The 23316-nt window shown below is 36.0% G+C and overlaps 1 protein-coding gene across 10 annotated transcripts in view; it reads right to left on the bottom strand.

Annotated features, from left to right (window-relative positions):
• LRCH3 (leucine rich repeats and calponin homology domain containing 3) overlaps positions 1-22568 on the bottom strand; it is a 120063-nt gene extending 97495 nt beyond the window's left edge. For all 10 annotated transcript variants that reach the window (XM_079156185.1, XM_079156183.1, XM_079156179.1 and 7 more), the window contains exon 1: positions 22288-22568. In XM_079156185.1, coding sequence (XP_079012311.1) covers positions 22288-22549 — 262 coding nt within the window. In that variant the 5' untranslated portion in view covers positions 22550-22568. The remainder of the gene's footprint in view (positions 1-22287) is intronic.
• Between the last annotated feature and the right edge of the window lie 748 nt (positions 22569-23316).

A 23316-nucleotide genomic window follows, 5' to 3' on the forward strand; every position in this document is an offset into this window, starting at 1 on the left:
AAAGACAGAATTTCGAGCAACAACAGGTGTTGGCGAGGATGTGGGGAGAAAGGTACACTCATACACTGCTGGTGGGGCTGCAAATTAGTGCAGCCACTATGGAAAGCAGTGTGGAGATTCCTTAGAAAACTTGGAATGGAACCACCATTTGACCCAGCTATCCCACTCCTTGGCCTATACCCAAAGGACTTAAAATCTGCATACTACAGAAATACAGCCACATCAATGTTCATAGCTGCTCAATTCACAATAGCCAGACTGTGGAACCAACCTAGATGCCCTTCAATTGATGAGTGGATAAAGAAACTGTGGTATATATATACAATGGAATATTACTCAGCCATAAAGAATGATAAAATTATGACATTTGCAGGCAAATGGATGAAATTGGAGAATATCATGCTAAGTGAGATAGGCCGATCTCAAAAAGCCAAAGGACGAATGATATCGCTGATAAGTGGAGGATGACACATAATGGGGGGGAGGGAAGGGTTAGAGTTAGGGTTAGGGAGGGGGGCAAGTATGGAGGAAGGAACTACTGTATAGAGGGTAAAGAGGGGTGGGAGGGGTGGGGGGAAGGGAAAAAATAACAGAATGAATCAAACAACATTGCTCTATGTAAATTTATGATTACACAAATGGTATGCCTTTACGCCATGTACAAACAGAGAAACAACATGTATCCCATTTGTTTACAATAAAAAAAAAAAAAAAAAAAAAGACAGAATTTGTTTCCAGAAGATCTGAAAGAATGGCTCAAGAAGTTCTCTAAACAGAAACAAAATAATTAAAGAAAAGAACCTTAAAACAGTAAGAAAGAATAGAGTGTGTTAGTTTGCTAGGGCTCTCATAATTAAATAACCATTCATGGGGTGGCTTAAGCAACAGAAATTTTCTTGTAGTTCTGGAGGCTAGAAATCTGACATCAAGGTGTTGGCAAGATTAGTATATTCTGAAGCCTATCTCACTGAATAACAGACAGTTGTCTTCTCTCTGTGGCTTCATAGGATCTTTCCGTCTAATGTGTCTTTGTCCTAATCTCTTTTTAAAAGATCATCAGTAATACTGCATTAGGGCCCACCCAAATTATTCTATTTAATAACCTCTTTATTTAAAGTTCTCATTCAAAACACCATCACATTCTGAGGTACTAGGGAATGCAATAGTGGAGAGGAGGCCACAATTTAGTCCATAATGCACAGTAAGCAACAGTGAGTAAAGGTAAAAGGTTTTTTCCCTGAGTTTTCTAAGTTATATTTCATGGTTGAAGCAAAAATTTTTAACATTATTGATGTGATTCTAATGAATATAGAGAAAATGCTTAAGACAACTATACTACAGAAGGTAACGGAATCAAGTTTCTATTATTTCAAGAAAGGTAAACTGACACCTACCAAATGATAAGTCAGGAACACCCAAGGCAACAACTAAAAGAGCCACATGGTAACATACATCAAAAACACTAGCGATAAAAATGGAATTTTATAAAAAATGTTCAGGAAGTCCACAGGAAGGCAGGAAAAAGAATACAGAAAGAAAAACAAAAGGGAACAACAACAAAAAAATAAAATGGAAGACTTAAGCCCTAATATATCAACAATTACATTAAATAAACATGACCTGAATACAACAAAAGACAGAGATTAGCAAAGTGAACATAAAAATATCCACAGCAACTGTATGCTGACCACAAGAAACTCCAAGTATAAAGACACAGGCAGGTTGAAGGTAAAAATAACAATTAGCACTCAAAATAGCAGATGTGTAATTCTTCCTAACTCCCAATAATTTGCTTCCCAGAGGCAATCACTGTATACTCTTAGCAATGATTCTGGTGCTTACTGCTATGTTTATACTGCTATTTCTAAAATTTCAAAATTTTAACATTCCTACCATGGACAATGCTTATTTTGATCTTTTATTGCTCACAATTCTACAGTATAAATTTTCCTCCAACACCCTCCCTATATACCTATGCTATCTTTTCTGAGGAAATAAATTATTAACTTTACATTTTGAGAACCATATAAATAAATACACATTAAATAGATGGTATACTATACTCATGGTCTTTTCTCATATAACTTTTTATTTCCCCTGAATTTTCCGAGTTTTCTATGTACCTATAATGAATTAACCCCCAAACTCTAACAACTGAAAATCTCCTCTTATTTAAAACAAATCAGGCACTCTATACTGGTTAGTTCTTGATTTTTACTATTAAAAAACACCTGAGAGAAGATATAAAGAGAAAGTTTATTTTGACTCACAACTTTAGGGGTCTAAGTCCATGACTGGCAAAACCACTTACCTCATGGCTATGAAATAAGAGAGAGAAAGGGGCAAGGTACCCATAGCCTCTAGTTCAAGGGCACATACTGAACAATATGAAGCCCTTCAACTGGGCCTTGTCTCCTAAGGGCTCTACCACCTCCCAATGGTGCTACCCTGGGGAACAAGCCTGTAACACATGTGCCTTTGGGGGACAATATGGTATACTCCACTTTATTTTTAAGAAATGCTTATAGGTTACTGTAGAACAAAACTGACCAAATTATATTATTGTGTGCAAATATGAATATATAACAATGACTCCTACTATTATGCATAATTATAATGTACCAATTTTTAAAAATGCTTATTGGTGCCCCCTGATTGTCTGCTGCAACCCAGTCCAGTTGTTTTCTAGGTCTGCTGCCATTATCGTTCTTGAAATTTTCTTCATCACATGAGGGAATTCCTTTTGCTATTCTTCTGTTTCATTTTCCTGCCTAGATCCCTTATTCACCTAGATCTATGCAGATCTTTGCTTGAGTTGCTTCCTAAAAACGGATATAGTTCTTACCTGTTTGAAAGTGTAATCTAGCCTAACATTTGGCTGCTAGTTAGGTTCAGCATAATTCCCCCCCCCCCCCCAGTATTGGGGACTAAACGCAGGGCCTCACACATGCTAGGCAAATGCTCTGCCACTGAGCTACATCCCCAGCTCCAGCATAAAATTTTTGACTGAAACTTTTTCCCTAAGAGTTTTGAAGGTTTGCTCCATTGTCTTCAAACTACTAGTGCTGCTGTAAAAAAAAATCTGATACATTTGAGGCCTTTCTTTCCTTGCCTTTCTGGACGTTTCTGGGATTTTCTCTTTATCCTTATTTGAGCTAGGTGAGATCACAAAGTCTGGATTAACAAGAAAAAAGCCATGTAAACTAAAGATTGCTTCCACTTTGGTACCTAAGCCGCAAATGGGCAGTGCAAAGGATACACAAGTTAAAAATACAAGTTACTTTCTGGGTGCCTCCCATAACTATCACAGAGGCCCGCCCCAAATTTAGTGGCTTATAAACCTGATAAAGAGTAAAAAACAAACTTGAACTGATGCCTTTTACATATCATTAGACTGAGGGAGAGTCATGTCACCATTCAAAAGTCTGGTTACCACTTCATAGGAGAATTCTTGCTGCACCAGTCACATAGTTTCATGATCTATATCTTACTGCACCACTAACCCTACTGCAAATTTGTCAATGCACTGTCTATGATACCAGCGTTCTGAAATATCACAAGGTGCTCTGGTGTGGGACTTTTTTCTTCTTTTCATTATGCAGAACATTTAGTGGGCTCTTTCAATCTAGACACTTGTGTCCTTCAATTTTGTAAAACTGAAATGAACTATTTTTTCCTCCTCCTTTGTATTCCCTTTTTTGTTCTTTCTAGAACCCTAACAGATGTTAAAACTCTTACTTTATTGTACGTTTTTCTGTTTCTTTTTCCCTACCTTCTTGGATTGTCTCAACTTTATTCTGAGATAATACTTTCAATTTCCAAGAGTCCTTTTTTGTTCTATGAATGTTCCTATGCTCCTTTTTAATAGGCCCCTATTGTATTTCATTCCTGCAATATCTTCTTTAATCCCATTGAGAAGATCAATTTTAGACTTTAAAAGTTTTTTTTCCTTGTTGTCTGCACTATGCTTTTCTTCTGGGTCCCTTTTGTTATAAATTACTTTGCCTTTGATGTCAGATAGTATTCAAATATCTAGTGTTACTTAGTTTTCCTTTTGTATATAAACAGCATACTAAAATTTGATTTGGAAGCTCTGTATATACAATAAGTCTTATTGATACAGACTTCCCTATAGGATATAATGTAGAGCTGTTTTCAGTTGGCATTTATAAATACCACTATTTCAGAAGTCTTTTCTCTTAGGTTTTCCCAAAGATTCCCTAAAGAGAAAAAAATCCAGTCTTCAGCAAGGTATATAAGTCAACTGAAAAAGAAGCCTGGTGATCTTACCATTCTGGTTTTTGTATTTTTGTGGTACTGGGGATCAAACCCAGATCTAGTGCATACTAGGCAAGCAACCTAGCCTCTGAACTACATCGCCAGCCTGAGATCTTACCATTTTATATGTCAACTGTCACTAAGCTTTCAATTTGGGAGATTTACTCCCATCTTTAATTGTGCCTATGCACAAATACAGACCCAGTTGTAGTCTCGAAGTTTTAGAAAATAAGTCTCCCTGGTTTTTTGGCAATATGTTTTTCTCTTAAAAGTATAATAGCTATAAGAGGTTTAAACAATGTCTTATGGGAAAAGTTATCAGGGATGGCACATGCTTTTCTTTTTTCTTTTTTTTTTTTGAGATGGGGGGATCTCGCTATGTCCAGGCAGGTCTCAAGAGATCCTCCTGCATTAGCTCCCTAAGCAACTGGAACTACAGGGACATACCACTGCATGCCCAGCTCACATATTTTTTTCATACATTATTTTTATCAGTTCATATACATTTGCTCAGAAAAGCACTCATGAATAGTGAGTGATTAGAAAAACAGCTTTTTTTCCCACATTTAGATTTTTCACATAGGGTGTAGGATGTTGAAATATGTATGTAGGCAGATAAAATTTTGGTGCATATTTCCAAAGCTGGGCTGTGAAAAAATTATAAGGAAGTTTAACTATGAAGTGAAAAATTAAATCAAATTCAGAATCCCAACTGGATTTAACTAAGAGATCTATTCTGCAGTCTGAAAACCTGGGTTCTAGTCTTGCTTTATTGGTGGCATATAGGACTGGAACAAAGTAAGTCACTTAGTTGTGAAATATAAAAACCATGTAATAAAAATAGATAATAATTTTGGCATTTGGAAAAAGGTATTTTATAAGCAAAAGGCATTATTATAACTATGGAAACTTTGCTATCAAATGAAACTACTGTTTGATAAATTCTTACTTCAAATAGAAAATCTAAAGATAGCTAAAATAATTTCTTTAGAAGTGTTAAAATTCTTAAAATGACAATCAAAAAATTAAAAGTAAAACAGACTCTTAAAATATAATTCAGTAAAATAAATGACTAGCAAAAATCTCTGGGAAAGTACAATAGTAATTATTGATAATCATCTTTACTATATTAGGAGGAAAATATCAATTTAGAACCATGATATTACAATTTAATACTGATATATATAAATAAAATATAAATGAAATGTAAAATAAGACTGACATAATAATTAGAATTGGTTTATTTTAGACTCAGAAATTGTATACATCAAAAGCTGCATCCACCCCAGAACAGAATAAAAATTGGGCACAGAATACATTTTTTACTAAATTAAATTTTTAAAACTAAATTTGAAAATATGGCACTGAAGTACACAGGGAAAGGAAAATGAAGGTGAAAATAAAGACAGCTAGTAGTTTCTAAGCACAGATAAAGACTGAAACTTTTATTAATTGTACCATATGGCTATAATCTCATTAATCCACAAAACATCTTTATGAGGTAAAGATGAATAAACAACTATTTAGGAAGGTCAGGAAACTTGCCTATAGGTCATATGAAGTAAATTATTAAACTTAAATTCAAACCTTGTATTTCTCTGAATTCAAAATCAATGCAAAAGTATACTAGCTTTTTTGTACAAAACACTATATACTATAAATTATTTTAAAATGCTGAAAAACAGGTATGTGATTCATAGGCAGATCCATTATACTAATAAAAATCAGGGATCTTGTAAAGGATGCTACTTCATGTGAACATGAGATATTTATGGTTGTCAACTTCACATGCCTGTAGTCCCATCTATTCCTGAAATTGAGGCAATCCTTGAACTCAATTCAGCTGCCAAGTCCAGCCTGTGCAGCATAGTAAGACCCTGTCTCAAAAAAAGAGAGAAAACAAACAAAAAAATCAGATTACTAGGGTCCCTGACCCTGAAATTTCTGATACCATAGGTCTGGGGTGAGACCAAATAACATATATTTCTAACAATTTCCCATATGATGTTGTTGAGAACAGTGTTCTGCAGTAAACTCTAATATGCCCCAAAGAATTGTATATTAGTAGAACAAGCTTAGAATGTCTAGTCTTAAAGGACAATGATTTGAATGTTTGCAACTAAGAACAACAGATTCATTTTTCTTTTTTTCCTTCCTGACAAACTAAATAATTGGTTTCTGTAATTATCTCTGTGAGTTTCTGTGTTTGCTCACACTTAGAAACTGTACTAAGAAACCTGAACACAGTATAACTATGAAACTGCAACTGCACTATAGCTGTATGGTACAATAACATTCCTTCTTCCAGAAAACATATATAAGCATAAAATAATTCACACCTTTGATATATACTTGAATGATGATAATGCGACAAGTTAAGAAAAATGAAAAGCTATGAGTTATGTTAGCTTTCATCACTGTAACAAATACCTAAAGATTATACTAGAAAGTTATGCATATGTAACATAAATATTCTTTTTTTTTTTTCCAAAGAATAAAAATAAATCTTGGGTGAAACTGGCCTTGATTAATCTGCTGGATACATAAAGAAATCAGATTAACTCTTCTAGGTAAACTAGGAAAGTTAAATTCAAGAGCCTTCAAAAATATGGGTTCAACGGTACCACAAAATTGAGATTTACTGAAAATGAGCAATCAAAAGTTGGCATTGAAATGCTGATATCTGTAAAACGTTTGGTATTACTTTAAAATATACTTTGGTTAACATGTCATATAAAACATGACTATACTGGATATGAAAAAGTTGGAGAACAGGATATAAATGAATATATAAAAAAATTTTTTTTGGTCAAATGAGGGTTAAAAACTGACCACATTCATGACTTTGAAAGGCTCCTGCTCTTTCATATGAAATGATCAAAGTTGTCTCAGATGTCATCCTCTGACATCAGTTGCCATAAGAAATGATATAAAAGGAGTCTTCAGTAGATAGGTTATAGTCCTTATCCTTTTATTCACTAAAAGCAACAAAGACTCCTTAAAAATAACGAGTGCTTTATCTAGGGGAAAGGGCACAAGATGGACCCAGAAAATCTTTTTTACTCTAGGAATGCAACTTCCAAATTTTAGTAGCAATGTTGAGATGGGGAAAGAGGCCTGTCAGACATGGTTCAGGCAGTTACGTGTGAGTGCGGAACACAAGGGGTACAGTCACTTGTAAACATCTTGTCTAAGATTCTTAAGGATCCTAAAAAGGGATGGTAACATAAAGGGTGAAAAATTAATACCTATTATGAAAAATTTTCTCTTCTTTGGTGAAAAAAAGGATAATCAATAAGTTCTTTTGGTCATTATCTTATGTTAGAAAATAAGGAAATATTTACAAACTGCAAGAACTATGATAAAATAGCAAAATTAACAAACCTGTGATGGTCATTGTTGATTTGACCATAAGGACATTACTGGTTTTACTAAACAATGTCTTCATAAGCAAGATAAGCAACTGAGCAAGTAATAGTCTTCTAAAAGTGATATTAGAAACAAAGATACTAATGAGAAGCAGAGCCCTGGTTCTGATATAATAATTTTGGTAGAAAGCACAATCACCAAAATTAGAAGTAGGGACAAGATTAAAGACAGTTCTGGATTCAAATTGGGATTTCTACACTACAGCTCCTTATCACACTTATTAGGATAGCGTACTAAGTAAGGCTTTACTGTTTTAGCCTAACTTAGGCAAGGCCCAGTTAAGCCAAGTCACAGTCCAAAATGACTTGCTAACATCACATTTAACCCTTAGCTATATATATATCCATGATGTACTCAGCATATCATATTCTAGGAACAAGGAAACTGGTGTCACAACTTTTTTCTTTGCCTTCAGCGTCCCCCAAATGGGTCCTTTTCTTTTTTAAAATACATGGGTGTTATTTCTCAACACAATAAACGTCATATACTCAATTTGATCATCCCATGTTGTACTGAGTCAGATTAACGAGGGTCAACTATTTATTTAACTCTGAGATTCTCTGGGGGAAAAAAAAGTTTAATTATCTGTGAATAATATAATAGAATTCAATCAGAACATTCTCAAAGATAATACTAGTGACTATGCTTCCTTTTGGTGTCAAAACTCGATATTCAGACCATCTTTAATTGGTGTCATAGAAAATGTAAGAGTAGCGTTGGGGATATAGCTCAGTTGGTACAGTGTCTGCCTTGCAAACATAAAGCCCTGGATTTGATCCCCAGCACTGCAAACAAACAAACAAACAAAATATATATATATGTATGTATGTGTATGTGTAATATAAAATATGCCCCGAGAATCATCAGGTTGCTTGCTAAAAATATGCCTAATGATCTCAACACTAGACCTCCTGAATCAGAACCTCCAGGATTCAGATCCAGGATTGCACATTTGTTTAAATAGACAAGTGTTCTGCCTCAACACAATAAAAGTCATATATTCAGTGTGGTCACCCCATGTTATGTTGAGTTAGATTAAATGGGGGTGAACTATTTACCTAACTCAGAGAATCTGGGGGGGAGGAACTTCAATTATTACCTGATTAACTTTATAGCAGTGCTTCTCAAGCTGTAATGCAAATGAAGATTCTAATTCTGGGATGGGGTTTCAAATTTTGCATTTCTTACACAATCCTCTGAATTTATATATGGCATGCCACAGAACCAGAAATAAAACAATTAGTATCTTCCTAAATAAATTTTAATGAAAAGTAATAAAGTCTAAGGAATTCTTTCTCAAGTGGTGGTTCTTGACCACCTGTACCTAAAATCATCAGGCAGCTTGTTAAAAATGTAGTTTAAGGGACCCAACACTAGATCTTGTGATTTAGACTCTCCAGGAGTCAGATCTATGACTGCACGATTTTTTACAGTGCAACAGGTGATTTTATCCTCATTAGTTTGAGAACCAACTGGCTATAGTTTGTCACTTGATAAGATTGTCAGAGCGGGCTGGAGATATAGCTCAGTTGCAAGGCAAGCACAAGGCCCTCGGTTCAAAAAATCCCCAACACCGCAAAGAAAAAAAAGATTGTCAGAGCTAGGCATGGTAGTACATGCCTATATTCCCAGCAACTTGGGAAGCTAAGGCAGGAGGATCACAAGTTCAAGGTCAGTCTCAGCCATTTAGCAAGGCCCTAGGCAACTTAGTGAGACCCTGTCTCAAAATAAAGCACCCCTGAGTTTAATCCCAATACCAAAAAAGGTTGTCAGAAACCACAAATTTACTAGGTTAAAAAAAAAAAAAAAAAACCCAAACAAAACAAGCAAACATACCATGTTATCAGGATTCTCTTAAACAACTGGGACTTACATAATTATTAAAGTTGTAAATATTGAATAAACATAGAACATCTACTTCATTACAGTGGGTTTAAAATTTTGCAAAGACCTAGAAATTGTCATACTGCCACTGGTTATATTTTAGGGAACTGACTTTAATTTTCTATAACACCAATTAAAGAGGGTCTGAATACCCAAGAAAAACAAAAAATAGTCATTAGTATTAGCTTTAAGAATGTTCTGACCGAATTCCAAACTATCATGAAAGTTCCAGCGATCCCCATTAAACCAAGTTACATAGAAATCAGCTATTATTAATTCCAAAGTTCTGAAAGTGAGTCATTTCCTCTTTTTCCTTTCTTATTCATCTGTCCATCCATTCATTCAATAACACTCAAGGGTTGTATGCTCAATATATTGAAAAATGGATAAATTTTTAAGAACATACCAAGACTGAATCACAAAGAAATAAATTTTGACCAGATTGATAAAGAGTAAGGAGACTGGATCAGTAACAAAAAGTCTCCTATCAAAGAAAAGTCCAGAACCTGATAGTTTCACACCTGAATTCTAAGAAACATTTAAAGAATATCTTTTTAAACTCTTTAAAAAAAACTGAAGTGAAAGGAACACTTCCAGACGTGACCAATGTGACCCTACCAAGCCAGACAAGGGCACGAGAAAAAAAAAATTATATGATAAAATCCCTCATGAATAGAGATGCAAAAATCCTCAAGAAAATAATAGCAAAATGAATTCAACAGCAAATTAAAATGAAAATTCACCAAACAGGTGGGATTTACACTTGTGATGCAAGAATGGCTCAAACAAAACTTAGGAATAAACTTGGCCCAAGATTTGTATGCTGAAATCTATAAAATGCTGTTGAAAGAAACTGAAGAGGACACATTGAGATACATTGGGATACATTGAGATATCCCATGTTCATGTCTTGGAATAATAATTAAAAGTCCATACTGTCCAAACCAATCTTTAGATTCAATGCAACCTCTCTCAAAATTCCAAAGACATTTTTCACAGAAACAGAAAAAGCAGTCCTAAAATTTTTATATTATCACAAAAGACCCTAAATAGCCAAAGCAACCTTGAGCAAAAAGGACAAAGGTAGAGACATCATATACTATGAAGTTATAGTAATCAAAAAAGTAAGGCACTAGCATAAAAACAGACACATAGACCAAAAGAACAGAATAAAGAGTTCAGAAATAAATCCACATATTTTTTGGTCAACTGATTGAGTAAGCTTCCAAGAACATACAATGACAAAAAGACAGTCTCTTTAATAAATAGTCTTAAGAAAACTGGATGCAGAACAATGAAATTAGACCCTTATCTTAAACCATATATAAAACCCAACTGAAAATGGGTTATAAACTTAAATGTAAGAACTGAAACTGTGAAACTTCTAAAAGGAAATAAGGGGAAAGGCTCTATGACATTAGTCTGGGGATTTGGGGGTGATAAGACCCCCAAAACAAAGGCAACAAAACCAAAACTAAATAAATATGATCATGCCAAACTAAAAAGCTTCTGCGTAGCAAAGAAAACAATGAAGAGATTACCTAGAGAATATTCACATACCACAAACCTGTTAAAATGGCTAGTATCAAAATGACAAAAGCTAACATATGTTGGTGAAGATGTGGAGAAAATGTAACCCTTGTACACTGTTGGTAAGGATGTAAATTAGTACAGCCATTATAGAAAACAATATAGAGGTTCCTCATTAATTAAAAAATAGAACTACCCATATGATCCAACAATTCCACTATTTGGTATATACCCCAAAGACAGAAAAACTGGAAGAGATATTAGCACTTCCATGTTCACTGCGGTATTCACAATAGCCAAGATAGGGAATCAACCTAAGCATCCCTCAATGATGAATGGATAAATAAAATGTGATATATTCAGTCATTCTCTCTCTCTCTCCCTCTCTTGCCTCAAAAAAAAAAAAAAAAAAAAAAATCCTGTCATTTACGACATGGATGAACTTGGAGGACATTATGTTCAGTGCCATATAACTAACCTGATTTAGCCATTCCACAATGTATACACATAAAAACATAATTTTGTACAACATAAATAAATATATATATATATAATTTTTATCTGTCAATTAAAACAAACACCAAAGGGTACTAGGTATCGTACAATAAAGAGATAAGAAAGAACCTATGTAAGGTTCCTAAAATGCCACCCCCCAGTAAATTTCTCATCTGCTATGGTTTGAACATTGGTCCCCTTCCAAACTCATGTTGAAATTTAGGTGTCACTGTAATAATGAGATAAGACCTTTAAGAGGTGCATGTTATGATGTAGGAAGAAGGATCTTGTCAGAAGCAAGCCCCTTTTGACTTCCCAAACTGTGAGTCAATTTCTGTCAATTATAATTAACCCAGACTGTGGTATTCTGTTATAGCAGTACAAAATGGAGCAAGACACCATCCTAACACCTGATCTGTTAATATGGTATATCATTCCCCAATTATCTTCCTTATGTGGAAAGGCATTTTGCAATTGAAATTAAGTTTATTAATCAGTTGATCTTAAAATTAACCAAAGAGAGATAATCTGGGATGGGGCTGCAGCTCAGAGGTAGAGTGCTTGCCTAGCATGTGAGAGGCCCTGGGTTCAATCTCCATTACCAAAAGAAAGAAAAAGAGAGAAGGTGAGAGAGAATGATGGAATAAATCTGGATAACCCCAATCTCATCACAAACCCCTGGATAGTAGCAGAAGAAGTCAAAGATATTCAAAGCATGAGAAGGATTTGACACACCACTGCTAGCTTGAAGACAGAGAGGGCCATGTGGTAAGGAATGCAAGTGGCCTCCAGAACCTGAAAGTGGCATAAGGCTGATAATCAGCAAGGAAATGGGAACCTCAGTCATAACTAAAGAAAGTGAAGTATGTGAAAACTTGAAAGAGCTTGAAAGCAAACTCTTCCCTAAAACCTTCACAAATAAGAGCCCAACCTACCAACACATTGATTTTGGTCTTGTAAGACTGATTAATTTAGCTGAGTTTAGACCATAACCTATACAATTACAAGACATAAAGTAAGTGTTGTCCTAAGCTACTAAATTTTTAGTAATAGTTTTTCAGTATTTAGGATTGAACACAGGGCCTTGGACATACTAGGTGAGTGTGCTACCACTAAACTACATCCTTTGCTTTTTGTAAAAAAAAAAAAAAAAAAAAAATTTAGTTGCCCAGACTGGCCTCAAACCTATAATCCTCTGCCTCAACCTTCTGGATAGCTGGGATTACAGATGTGTGCCACTACACTGGTAAATTTTTGGTAGGGTTTTTTTGTTTTTTTGTTTTTTTTCCCCCAGTAGTTTTTTATACAGCAATAGAAGGCTAATATATTTCCTACAAGGAAATACCACAAAAGACAATATTGTTCAGTATGACAATAGAAAAGTAAGCACAGGGAATTAATGAAGAAAAGAAGTGCCTAATTGAGGAGGAGGGATGGTAGCAAGATGGGGGAAAAGGAAAAAGGTCAAAAAGAAGAGGTGCTATGAAAAATGTATGCGTTAGCTGGGCGTAGTGGTACATGCCTATAATCCCAGTCACTCAGGAGGCTGGGGCAGGAGGAAGAGTCAAAGCCAGCCTCAGCAATTAGCAAGGCCCTAAGCAACTCAGCAGACCCTGTCTCTTAATAAAATATACAAAAAGGGCTAGGGATGTGGTTCAGTAGTTAAGCACCCTTGGATTCAATTCCTGGTACCAAAAAAAAAAAAAAAAAAAAAAAGCAAAAGTTAATCCAAACAAGCAGAACATAAACGAAGAAACCCCAGTAAATCACAAATGTACGATTCAATTTTACAAAAAAAAAGATGAACAACCATGTAATCACCACATTGCTTAGGGCATAAAACCTTTCCAGTGATTTAGAAGTATATCCTGATCTCTAACCCACAGACCTCTTTCCTAATTATAACTTTTCCCTTCTCACATGAAGTAACCACTGATTTTTAAAGTAATCACTCCTTGCTTGTGGGTTTTTTTTTTCCTGTTTTTTAACTTCATTTGAATATATTTGTATTCATATATGTGACAACATTATATTGTGCCATACTTCATTTGCTCAACATTGTTTCTATGGTTCATTCATGTAACTGTATGTAGTTGTAACTCACTCATTTTCACTGATGTGAAATCATATAAATAGGTGTACCACAATTAATTTATCCACTTTTTTGATGACCAGCACCTGAACTATTTTTATTTTGTCAAATATAAATAATGCTCTAAATGTTCTTATACACACACACACACACACACACATATATATATACACAAATTTCTTTGGAGTATACATCTCAAAGTAGAATTTCTGGGCCATAGAATATATGCTTTTTTAACTGTATTAAATACTGCCAAAATTATTTTTCAAAATCAATGTACTAATTCATACTCCCATCAGCATTGTATGGGTGTCCCCACTGTTCCATATTCTTTCCAGTACTTGAATTATCAGCTTTTTAAATAGCACCTCAGTGTGAATTTATTTTCCATTCCCTTAATTACTAGTGGTTGAGCACTTTTTCACATATTTATTGGTCATTTGGAATTCCTCTTCAGTTCTACGAGTTCAAGTGTTTTCTCACTTTTCTATTTGGTTGTCATTTTCTTGTCTGTATAAATTTTATATATGCTCTGCATATTTGTTTGCTGTTGCTGTATTCATTGGAAATAAGTCCTCTCTTACATTGTAACTTATTTTTTTACTGTCTATGATGTCCAAATCATTTTCTAAAACCTCTTTTAGCCTGGCTGGTGGTGTACCCCTGAAATCCCAGAGACTTAAGAATCTGAGGCAGAAGGATCACAAGTTTGAGGCCAGTTTATACAACTTGGCAAGCCCTTATTTCAAAACAAAAAATAAAAAGGCCTGAGGATGTAGCTCAGTGATAAAGTGCCTGTGGGTTCAAACCCCAGTTCTCAGGGGAAAAAAGCACCACCACCATCACCACCACCACCACCACCAATAACAACAACAAAAAAACCAAAATGAAAACACCCACTTTTAATGGAAAAATCTATTATCAAGTTTTTGTAAGAAAAGAAACTTAAATAAATCAATTTAAATCCTTGGTTTAAGACTCTTCAAAAAATACAAATCTGGAAATTTAGAACAGCAAAGAAGAAAGTTAAAAATGAGTAAGGAACTACCTTAAATTTTTAGGACTAGTTTATGATTCTAAAATTAGCAGTATTATATTTGATACTGCTGGCTTTGTCAGGATTTCAAAATAATATTCCTTTGTGTGAATTACCACATTTACCAAACATTTTTTTCCAAGCATGACTGGAATAACTCATAAATGAACTAAAAAGAATAGTAAACATCTATGCTACTATACTACTTTAAAGTATTTTATGTTATTAGATAGCATTAACCATCAGTTCCCAAAGACAGGCACTGTAAAAGAATTGGAACTTAAGAAATAATTGGCTCTGATGCTGCTGCCATTCTTCTTAGTCTTAACATGGATTTTGTGGTCATCTATAACTCAGCTTTCTCACCTCTCCTAAAGGCATCCATCCTATGTATATGTCCTATTTAAAAAAATAAAGTACAGCTAAGTCTGGATTTCCCCAAAATTTAATATCCATCTTCTTTCAAACATTTTTATGCTCAACAGCCATGATCTGCCTGCCCTCCCTGTGACTTGTCTTTATTTTATAAAGCACATATATGTATGCACATGAAACTTAAGTAACAGAAGCCTTTTTACCTCTTAAGTCTCTTTCCCATTGTATCAATAGGATACAATAGGCTAGGTGGAAGAGAAAGAAAGAAGCATGTGGGAAAATATATTAGAGCTACAGATTCTTCATTTTAAAAATAAATGTTAGATACAGTTGTAAAATGAGTCATAAAGTTATAAATGTTACACTTTACGAATGTGTTCTTAGCATTCCACTTTTGGCTTCTGAATGCATATTTCCATCAAGGTTTGGTTAGGATAGTATTATACATAGTATTACATCATATTTCTGAAATTGGGGTATGCAATGGGAAGTAGATCACAGAAAAACAAAAAGAATAATCACTACAGAAAATTACTTCTTTTGGTCATCCCTAATGGTTAGTTTAAAACCACAGATTTGTATTAAAATAAGCATAAGATTTTGGAATGAAATTCTTAAAAAAAAAACCCCAAGCCTCTAAATTGCAAATTTCTTACACAGCAACTTCAAGCATTGTAGTCCATATCTGTATGACAGGGGCACCTAAATGAAGTTTTTCATCATTATCCTCCCCTCCCCAATTCCCTCACTCCCTCTTTTTTGGGGGTAGGGTGTAAACCAGAGATTGAACTCAGGGGCACTCAACTACTGAGTCATATCCCCAGCCCTATTTTGTATTTTATTTAGAGACAAAGTCTCACTGAGTTGCCTAGCGCCAAGCCGTTGCTGAGATTGGCTTTTCTTGATCTTCCTGCCTTAGCCTCCTGAGCCACTGGGATTAGAGGTGTGATCCACCTCGCCTGGCTCTCTCTCTTTAGAGAGAGACATGCAGGAGCTCATGGCTGTTAGATATTAAGTGGTATGAAATAGGAGTTAGGCTAATTTTCATGTTCAAAAACAAGTGTGGGGGGCTGGGGAGATAGCTCAGTCAGTACAGTGCTTGCCTTGCAAGCACAGGCCCTGGGTTCAATCCCCAGCACCACACACACACACACACACACACAAAAAAAGTGTGGGTAGCCTGTAAACATAGCCAGGCTTTAATATGTAACACTTTCTATGAGGATATGCTTTTGCCTTCTGCTTGTAAATTAAGTTGGTGTAAGTTTTTTAAATTGCCTATTATTTGTTCAAACAATTCCAATTCTAGGAATTTACCCATTGGAAATAATAAGAGATGTAAGCTAAGAGTTATACAAAAGGATTCTCAGAGTGTTATTTTATGATAATGCAAATCAGAAGTAGCCTAAATGCTCAAAGAAGTATGATATATAAAATAAATAATATAGAAGCAAATTTCATATGCCTCGATATCTGCCATTAAGTTATACCCTCAGTCCCAAACTTTTTAATTTTAAATAAAAAAAATTTTTAAAGGGGTCCCACTATGTTGCTCATAGTGGCCTCAAACTCCTGGGCTGAAGTGATCATCCCCCTGCCTCTACCACCCAAGTAGTTAGGACAACAGATGAGTGCCACTGCACCTGGCACCAATAATTTTTATTTTAATAGCACATACGGCTGGTGAATATCACATTGGAAAACACAGTCCTAGAACAATTCATAGTGTGTATATGTATATATCTCATATATATATCATGACTGATACAAAGTAGACATCAATGAGGATCCAAGAAGAACACATTTTCAATTAAGACCTCGCACTCCAGTGCATATTTCCAAGACTTACAAAACCATAATTTTGCGGGTTACAGACTGCATCCTTGAAAAATTAAATGGCATTTTAGCAATCTTCATCTTCTTACCTAAGAAACAAGTATTTATTTCATAAAGTCTCAATCCTTATGACTTCAATAACACTTCATTACTTTGGCATACCCACTACACCTTAATTTGTTTTCTTTAGTGTGTATGTAATCTTACTTAGCCCTCCCTCCCCAACCCCATCCTACACTCAACCATACACTTATGCCCTATGCTGAGTGCTTGGTTTCTTGTTTTCTATCTTCAACTTGAAAGAGATTTCTTACAGCTTCAACTATGACTCCTACTTGCCTTCTGTGAAACAGCATCACCTCACTATATAACATTAAGCACATCATTTGACAATGCTTCTCATGTATAAAATAACTTAGATGGTTTTCAGGCTTTATGATTCTATGACTCAAGAACACACCTGGTTATGGAATCTTGTTTCTATTTAGACTTTTTAAATGCTGGCAACCAGCTTTTCTACTCTTTTCACTCTTCCTCTAAGAATCTTAAAAACTCTGCAATTCTTGAATTTACTGATGTAGCCCTTACTGTATTCCAAAACTTCAGATTTATATTTCTATTTGCTGCACATGATTAACTAGAGGTGCTATCAAGCCTTTAAGGGTATCACACAAACCACAGAAATTCTGATTCAAGCTTCTTGACAATGTGATTTAGTGTTCAAAAACACAAATATCTGAATTAGAATCCTCATTCTGTCACTTATTAGCTGTGAGACCTTGATTAATCTCCTGAGTCTCAATTTTCTCAGGTGTAGAGTTAAAAAGAGTATTTGCAACTCATATGGTTGCTATATGTTCATGAGAAATACTTACATCTTAAAAAAGTATCTGAAATATGTTAAGAGCTTATTATAGTTTGGATCAGAAATGTCCCCTTCATGGAAGGCTTGGTCCCCAAGTCCAGGTGTTACTGGGAGATGGTAGAACCTTTAGGAGGTGGGAATTGGTTGAAGGAAGTTAAGTTACTGAAGGTGTGCCCTTGAAGAGGAATTGGGACCTCAGTCCCTTCCTATTTCTCTGCTTTTCAGCCACCATGAGATAAACAGTCCTCCTCTGCCACGTGCTCCTGTCACTGTGCACTATGCCACAGGCCCAAAACAACAGATTCAAGTGACCATGGACAGAAACCTCTGAAACTAAGCCAAAGTAAACCTTTCCTCTTTGTGTTTGTTTGCTTCTTTGTTTATGTGTGGTGCTAGGGACTGAACCTAAGCCTCATGCATGCTAGGCAAATACTCTACCACTGAGCTACATGTCCAGCCCAAACTCTTCACCTTTTAAGAAGTTTATCTCAGGTATTTTGTCACAGTAACAGTAGCTGACTAACACAAAGCGCAGCATTAGCTTCAATTAGCAACAGTATTACCAAGTTTAACAGTTCAGATAAGTAAACTCAATCAGTATTTATACATTTTTTTGTCCACAATGAACTATTTTCATCCCCTCGTATATTTTGATTATTTCTGTACTCAATCGATTTACTAGATTATTAAATACCCATGAAGCCTCTTCTTATTTTTGTCTGCCCATATTACCTAGCATATCTAATACATAAAAGTTTTTCTATTAGATAATTCAAATAATCTTTACACCTATTTCTCTATAAAATTCCTTAAGTTCTTGGTCCTCTTTGTGTACCTAAAGCTGTCGAAGTCCTTTAGTCATCAAACATACACAAACAAATGAATGGTGACCTGTCTCTAAATCTATCATCAGTCTAGCTTCCTCATATGTGAAAGGGTGCTCTTTTATTTTCTGATTCAATAATTTCTTCTGACTAAAATGGCCTCACCACAACATCAGGTGGTCTTACTATGTTTATTTTGTATCAAAACATTCTACTGAAACTAAGCAGAAAAGGTAATTTATTAGCTCACATAATTTGAAAATCCAAGAATAGTACTACCTTTAGGCATGGCTATTGATTCCACGATTCAAACACTGTCTCTTGGAACTTGGTGTTTCTTTCCATCTTTTGGATTTGCTTTCCATTTACTGGCAAGCTCCAGGCTCATATTCTATTCTCTCAGCAACTCCAGGGCTCAAAGCATGCCTCTTTCACAATAGTTCAGGAAAAAATTTTCAGATTTAACTCTCATGTGTGCTGATAGGAAAATGTGCTCATCTCTGAACAATCACTGTAGCTAGAGCAGTTGACTATACTGACTGGCCAACAGTTAGGACTGAGTCATATGAATACTGTGTGCCAGGGTGAGATTCATGTACTGAGAGGGTGGTTCCCTAGGAAAACTGAGTTATTACTGTCAGATGAAAGGGGAATCAATAGTGGACCAGCAAAACTAACTGGCGACTCCTATACCCTAAAACTTTTTGCGTTCTGTCCACCTTGCTCTGGATGGCTTTCCTTCTCATTTCAGCCTACCCAAATCCAAGTTATATATCTCTTCTGCTCCAAGAAGTCTTAGGCAATTTCTTCTAAGATTTTCCTTGTCCACTGGATCAAGTCACCTATTCCCAAACACAGTTCCCTTTTCCTAAAGATCTATTTTTTAAAAACAAATAGGAGGGAAACTTTAAGAAAATGTTCCTAATAAATTATATTCAGGTCCAATTATAAATAGTATAGGTTATATGTTTCCTAGGATATAAACTCTTCTGAAGATAGAAGCTCTACCATGAATATTCTATATACTATGAAAGAACAGTCCATGAAGCAATTTTGATATAATTTTACTTAGCTTTAAATTTTCTGCAGTATCTAATTGAAATATTTTAAATAAATCTGAATTCATCAAGTACCTGCAAAAGAGCAATACTATGGGTTTTGGAGTTACCTCAAACAAGGCTCCAATTCTGACTAATATCCTCTCCCATGCAAATTATTGAGCAAATTATTTAACATCTCTAAACTTTGTTTTCATTATCTGTAAAAACAGAAAAAGTAATACCTATTTGCACATGGGAAGATTCCTTGACATAATGGAGAAAACATATGACTTTGAGTTAACTTCTCACATGTAGAGATAATAATACTTAATTCATCAGTTGTTGTTAGCATTTAACGAGGCAATGTATTTTAAAACAACTAACAGTGAAGAGTAAATAGTGAACAACCAAAAAATGATGTTATCAGCTTTAAATTATGTTTAAAATAATTTAGAGACTTTTTTGTTCTAATTACCAAGGTCTACCAAAGATTTCTTATACTTAGTGACATTTCTACTTGTTAGAAGTCTGTAATGTACCTTGTAATCTTCTTTTCAACACTTTTGACCAGAAAAAGTATTAATCAAAAATACTGGTTGATATAGAAACTATGGTATAAAAGTATGGATAATAACATGCATAAAAATTCAGAGCACAAGGCAGCATTACAGTACACACCTGTAATCCCAGCTACTTAAGAGACGAATGCAGGAGGATTGCCAACTTCCAGGTCAGCAAGACCTCTGTCTCAAAATAAACTAAAAAAGGGCCTCAGATATGTAACGGTAGAGTGCTTTCGTAGCCTGTGCAAGGCCCTGGGTTCAATCCCCAGAATGCTTAATAAAAAAAAAGAAAAAAGAAAAGAAAAGAAAAGAGAAAAAGAGAGAGAGAGAGAGAGAGAAAGAAGAGAAAGAAAGAAAGAAAGAAAGAAAGAAAGAAAGAAAGAAAGAAAGAAAGAAAGAAAGAGAAAGAAAGAAAGAAAGAAAGAAAGAGAAAGAAAGAAAGACAAGGTAAAACTTCCTTGGGATTACATATTAATCTTCATAAACACCCTTCAGTTTCTTTGTTAATAAAATATTTTTAAAAGCTCAACATGTTGCTCCTAGAACTATTTAAAAGCAGGTAAGATAATGAACTACATGTACTCCTGTAATCAACTTGATCTTTAGATTCAGCTTTAATGTAATACTAAAATGACTCACAACAACATGAAATCACTATGCCACATAGGTCCAGAATCAGAAAATTTGTGGTCTGGATGACAATTTTAGATGCTGTCTGGCAGAACACATACAAAAGGCAAGTGACTGCTCACATGTACCCTGGCAAGAAAGTTTCATTTTAATATCACTCACTAAAAAAATACAAATTCAGTGCAACTGTTCCAAAAAGTGAGCAAATAGGCAGGCATTTAATTTCTTCCATTTTACACTACCGGAAAAGTTTCTTTGAAGGAATTAATTTCTTGAAGTAGTTTAACAGTTGTTTGTTTTTCCAACATGAGTGAATTATATGTAACACTTAACAGTCTTTAATGACTGCACAAACATAGGAAAGGTGTTAACTGTAAGATTACAAAATAAATAAAACGAAATGAATAAGAGACAAAATACTGCACATTCTCTGGTTGCAAAAACAATACATAAAAATAAGATATTTTACTACATCACGTGTAAGAGATTTTTTTTCCTTTGTGTAAAACATGAATAGACTCAACTTTTAATCTACTCCTTGAGGAAGCTATATTTTAAACACAAGAGAAACATATTACAGTGTGTTGAATACTCCAGTCACCAGATATTGTTCCCTACAACTGAGAAAACAAAATAATAACTAATTCCCTGTTCTCTTTTTTGTGTTCAAAAATACGCATAAGGCAAAGTAATACTTTAAAAGGTAAAAGCAAATATAGGAAATCTATCTTTTCTAAGTAGTTTTCTTCTCTTCAATCCCGCCCCCCCCCCCCCTTTTTTTTTCTGGAAGACATGAACAGTGGGGTAGGAAAGTAATAGGAATCTGAAGATGGGCTCTAGTTATTTTTACAAATACTTCTGGCGAGTCAACCAGATGGAGGCAGAAAAAGAAGACAGGGCGTTTGTGTTCACATTAAACACGCGCACATACACACATCCCAAACAACACGTTCAAAAAACCGCCAGGACTGACATCGTTCCGTCACTGACAATACAGCTACCAGAGACGACACTCCTGCTACTGTAATCTAAGGGGGTGCTGCACTCCCAATTCTCAGCGAAGTCAATCTGGCACCCCAAATCCGAAAGGGTCTGCAGACAACGGGGCGGGCAAAGTTCTATGTCAGCAGTGGCAGCTGATGTGCTAGGAGAGACTAAAGTCATCCATCAATACCCTCTGGTCCCCTTGCCAGAGAGATGCTGCCGCGCGCCGCCTCGCGCCCAGGCTCGGGTCCGGCCCGCAGGCCCGGAGGGCTGGGTGGACTGGGGCAGTCGTCTTTTCCCCGTTACCCGGGTACCCACCGCAAGCCTGTGGGACCAGTTGCTTAACTACCCCGACCCCCGCCTGGGAGGGAGGACTGCCCTGGCGCCCGGGTCTCAAGCAGGCAGAGATGCCGCAGCCGCGCTCACCCGCCCGGGTGGTGTCCGTCAGGTCGTGGTTGGCCGCTCCCCGGGGAAACTCCCTCAGTTTCCGGCCGCTCAGGCTCAGCACCCCGGTTACCGCCGCTTCCTCCAGGGCTCGATCGAGGGAGCGGCTCCACGAGCCTGGGCCAGGACCCGGACCTGCCCCAAGGCTCGGGCCGCAGTTAACACCGGAAAGGTTACCTCCCGAGGCTACTGAGCCAGAGTACTCAGCAGCCGCTGCCACAGCGACTAATCCCGCGGCCGCCATTTCCCAGCCGACAACTTTCCGGCCCGCCGACTCTGCGCATGCGCTGGCAGAACTGCTGGGTGGGCGGGGACAGGGGCTCCCAGACCCGGGACAATTCCCTTGATAGGCAGCGCTTTGATGCCCCTTCGCTAGGCTGGGCGCTTGCCTCCGCCCATATAGAGGTTTTCAAGGGAAATCAAAACGGAACTCACAAACCTGCAGGATCCCCCTACATGGCTCACAGTAGCATTTCTAATATGTTTCTCAAAAATATTTTAAAGCTCCTCACCAAAACTTCTTTGCCTGCCTCCTTCATTAGTAGAAGATTAGGATTAAAGATTCTTTCTTAGCACTGTTGCTACCAGAAACTGGAGCAGTGTGAGTGAACTCTGGGACACGACCTAAAACGTTTCTCAACTTCTCATGGTACTACCAATGATCCAATTAGAGATTTGTGAATTTACTGTTGTGATTGAGAGGGGAAAAATTCTGTATGCTCTAAATTCCATCATCACTCTTGTTGAAAGGATTATATAAATACTCTAGATCCTCCCTTTTATAAAATAACTCTCTCTTCTTAAGACATACATCTTTAGTAACTGTTCTTTAGGCAAGATTTTATGGTTAAATAGAGCAAGATGAAAAGCATTAAAGTCTAAAATTTAGTTCTGTCTGAAACTATAATTGAGAAAAGAGAAATGCTCTGACTATAATCTAAACGTGGGAATTAAAGGTAGAACCAAATGCTTAATGAAAAAGTGGAACATATAACTTCGTTTTAGACCAAT

The sequence above is a fragment of the Sciurus vulgaris genome, assembly GCF_902686455.1.
Source record: "Sciurus vulgaris genome assembly, chromosome: 10".
Taxonomy (NCBI): domain Eukaryota; kingdom Metazoa; phylum Chordata; class Mammalia; order Rodentia; family Sciuridae; genus Sciurus; species Sciurus vulgaris.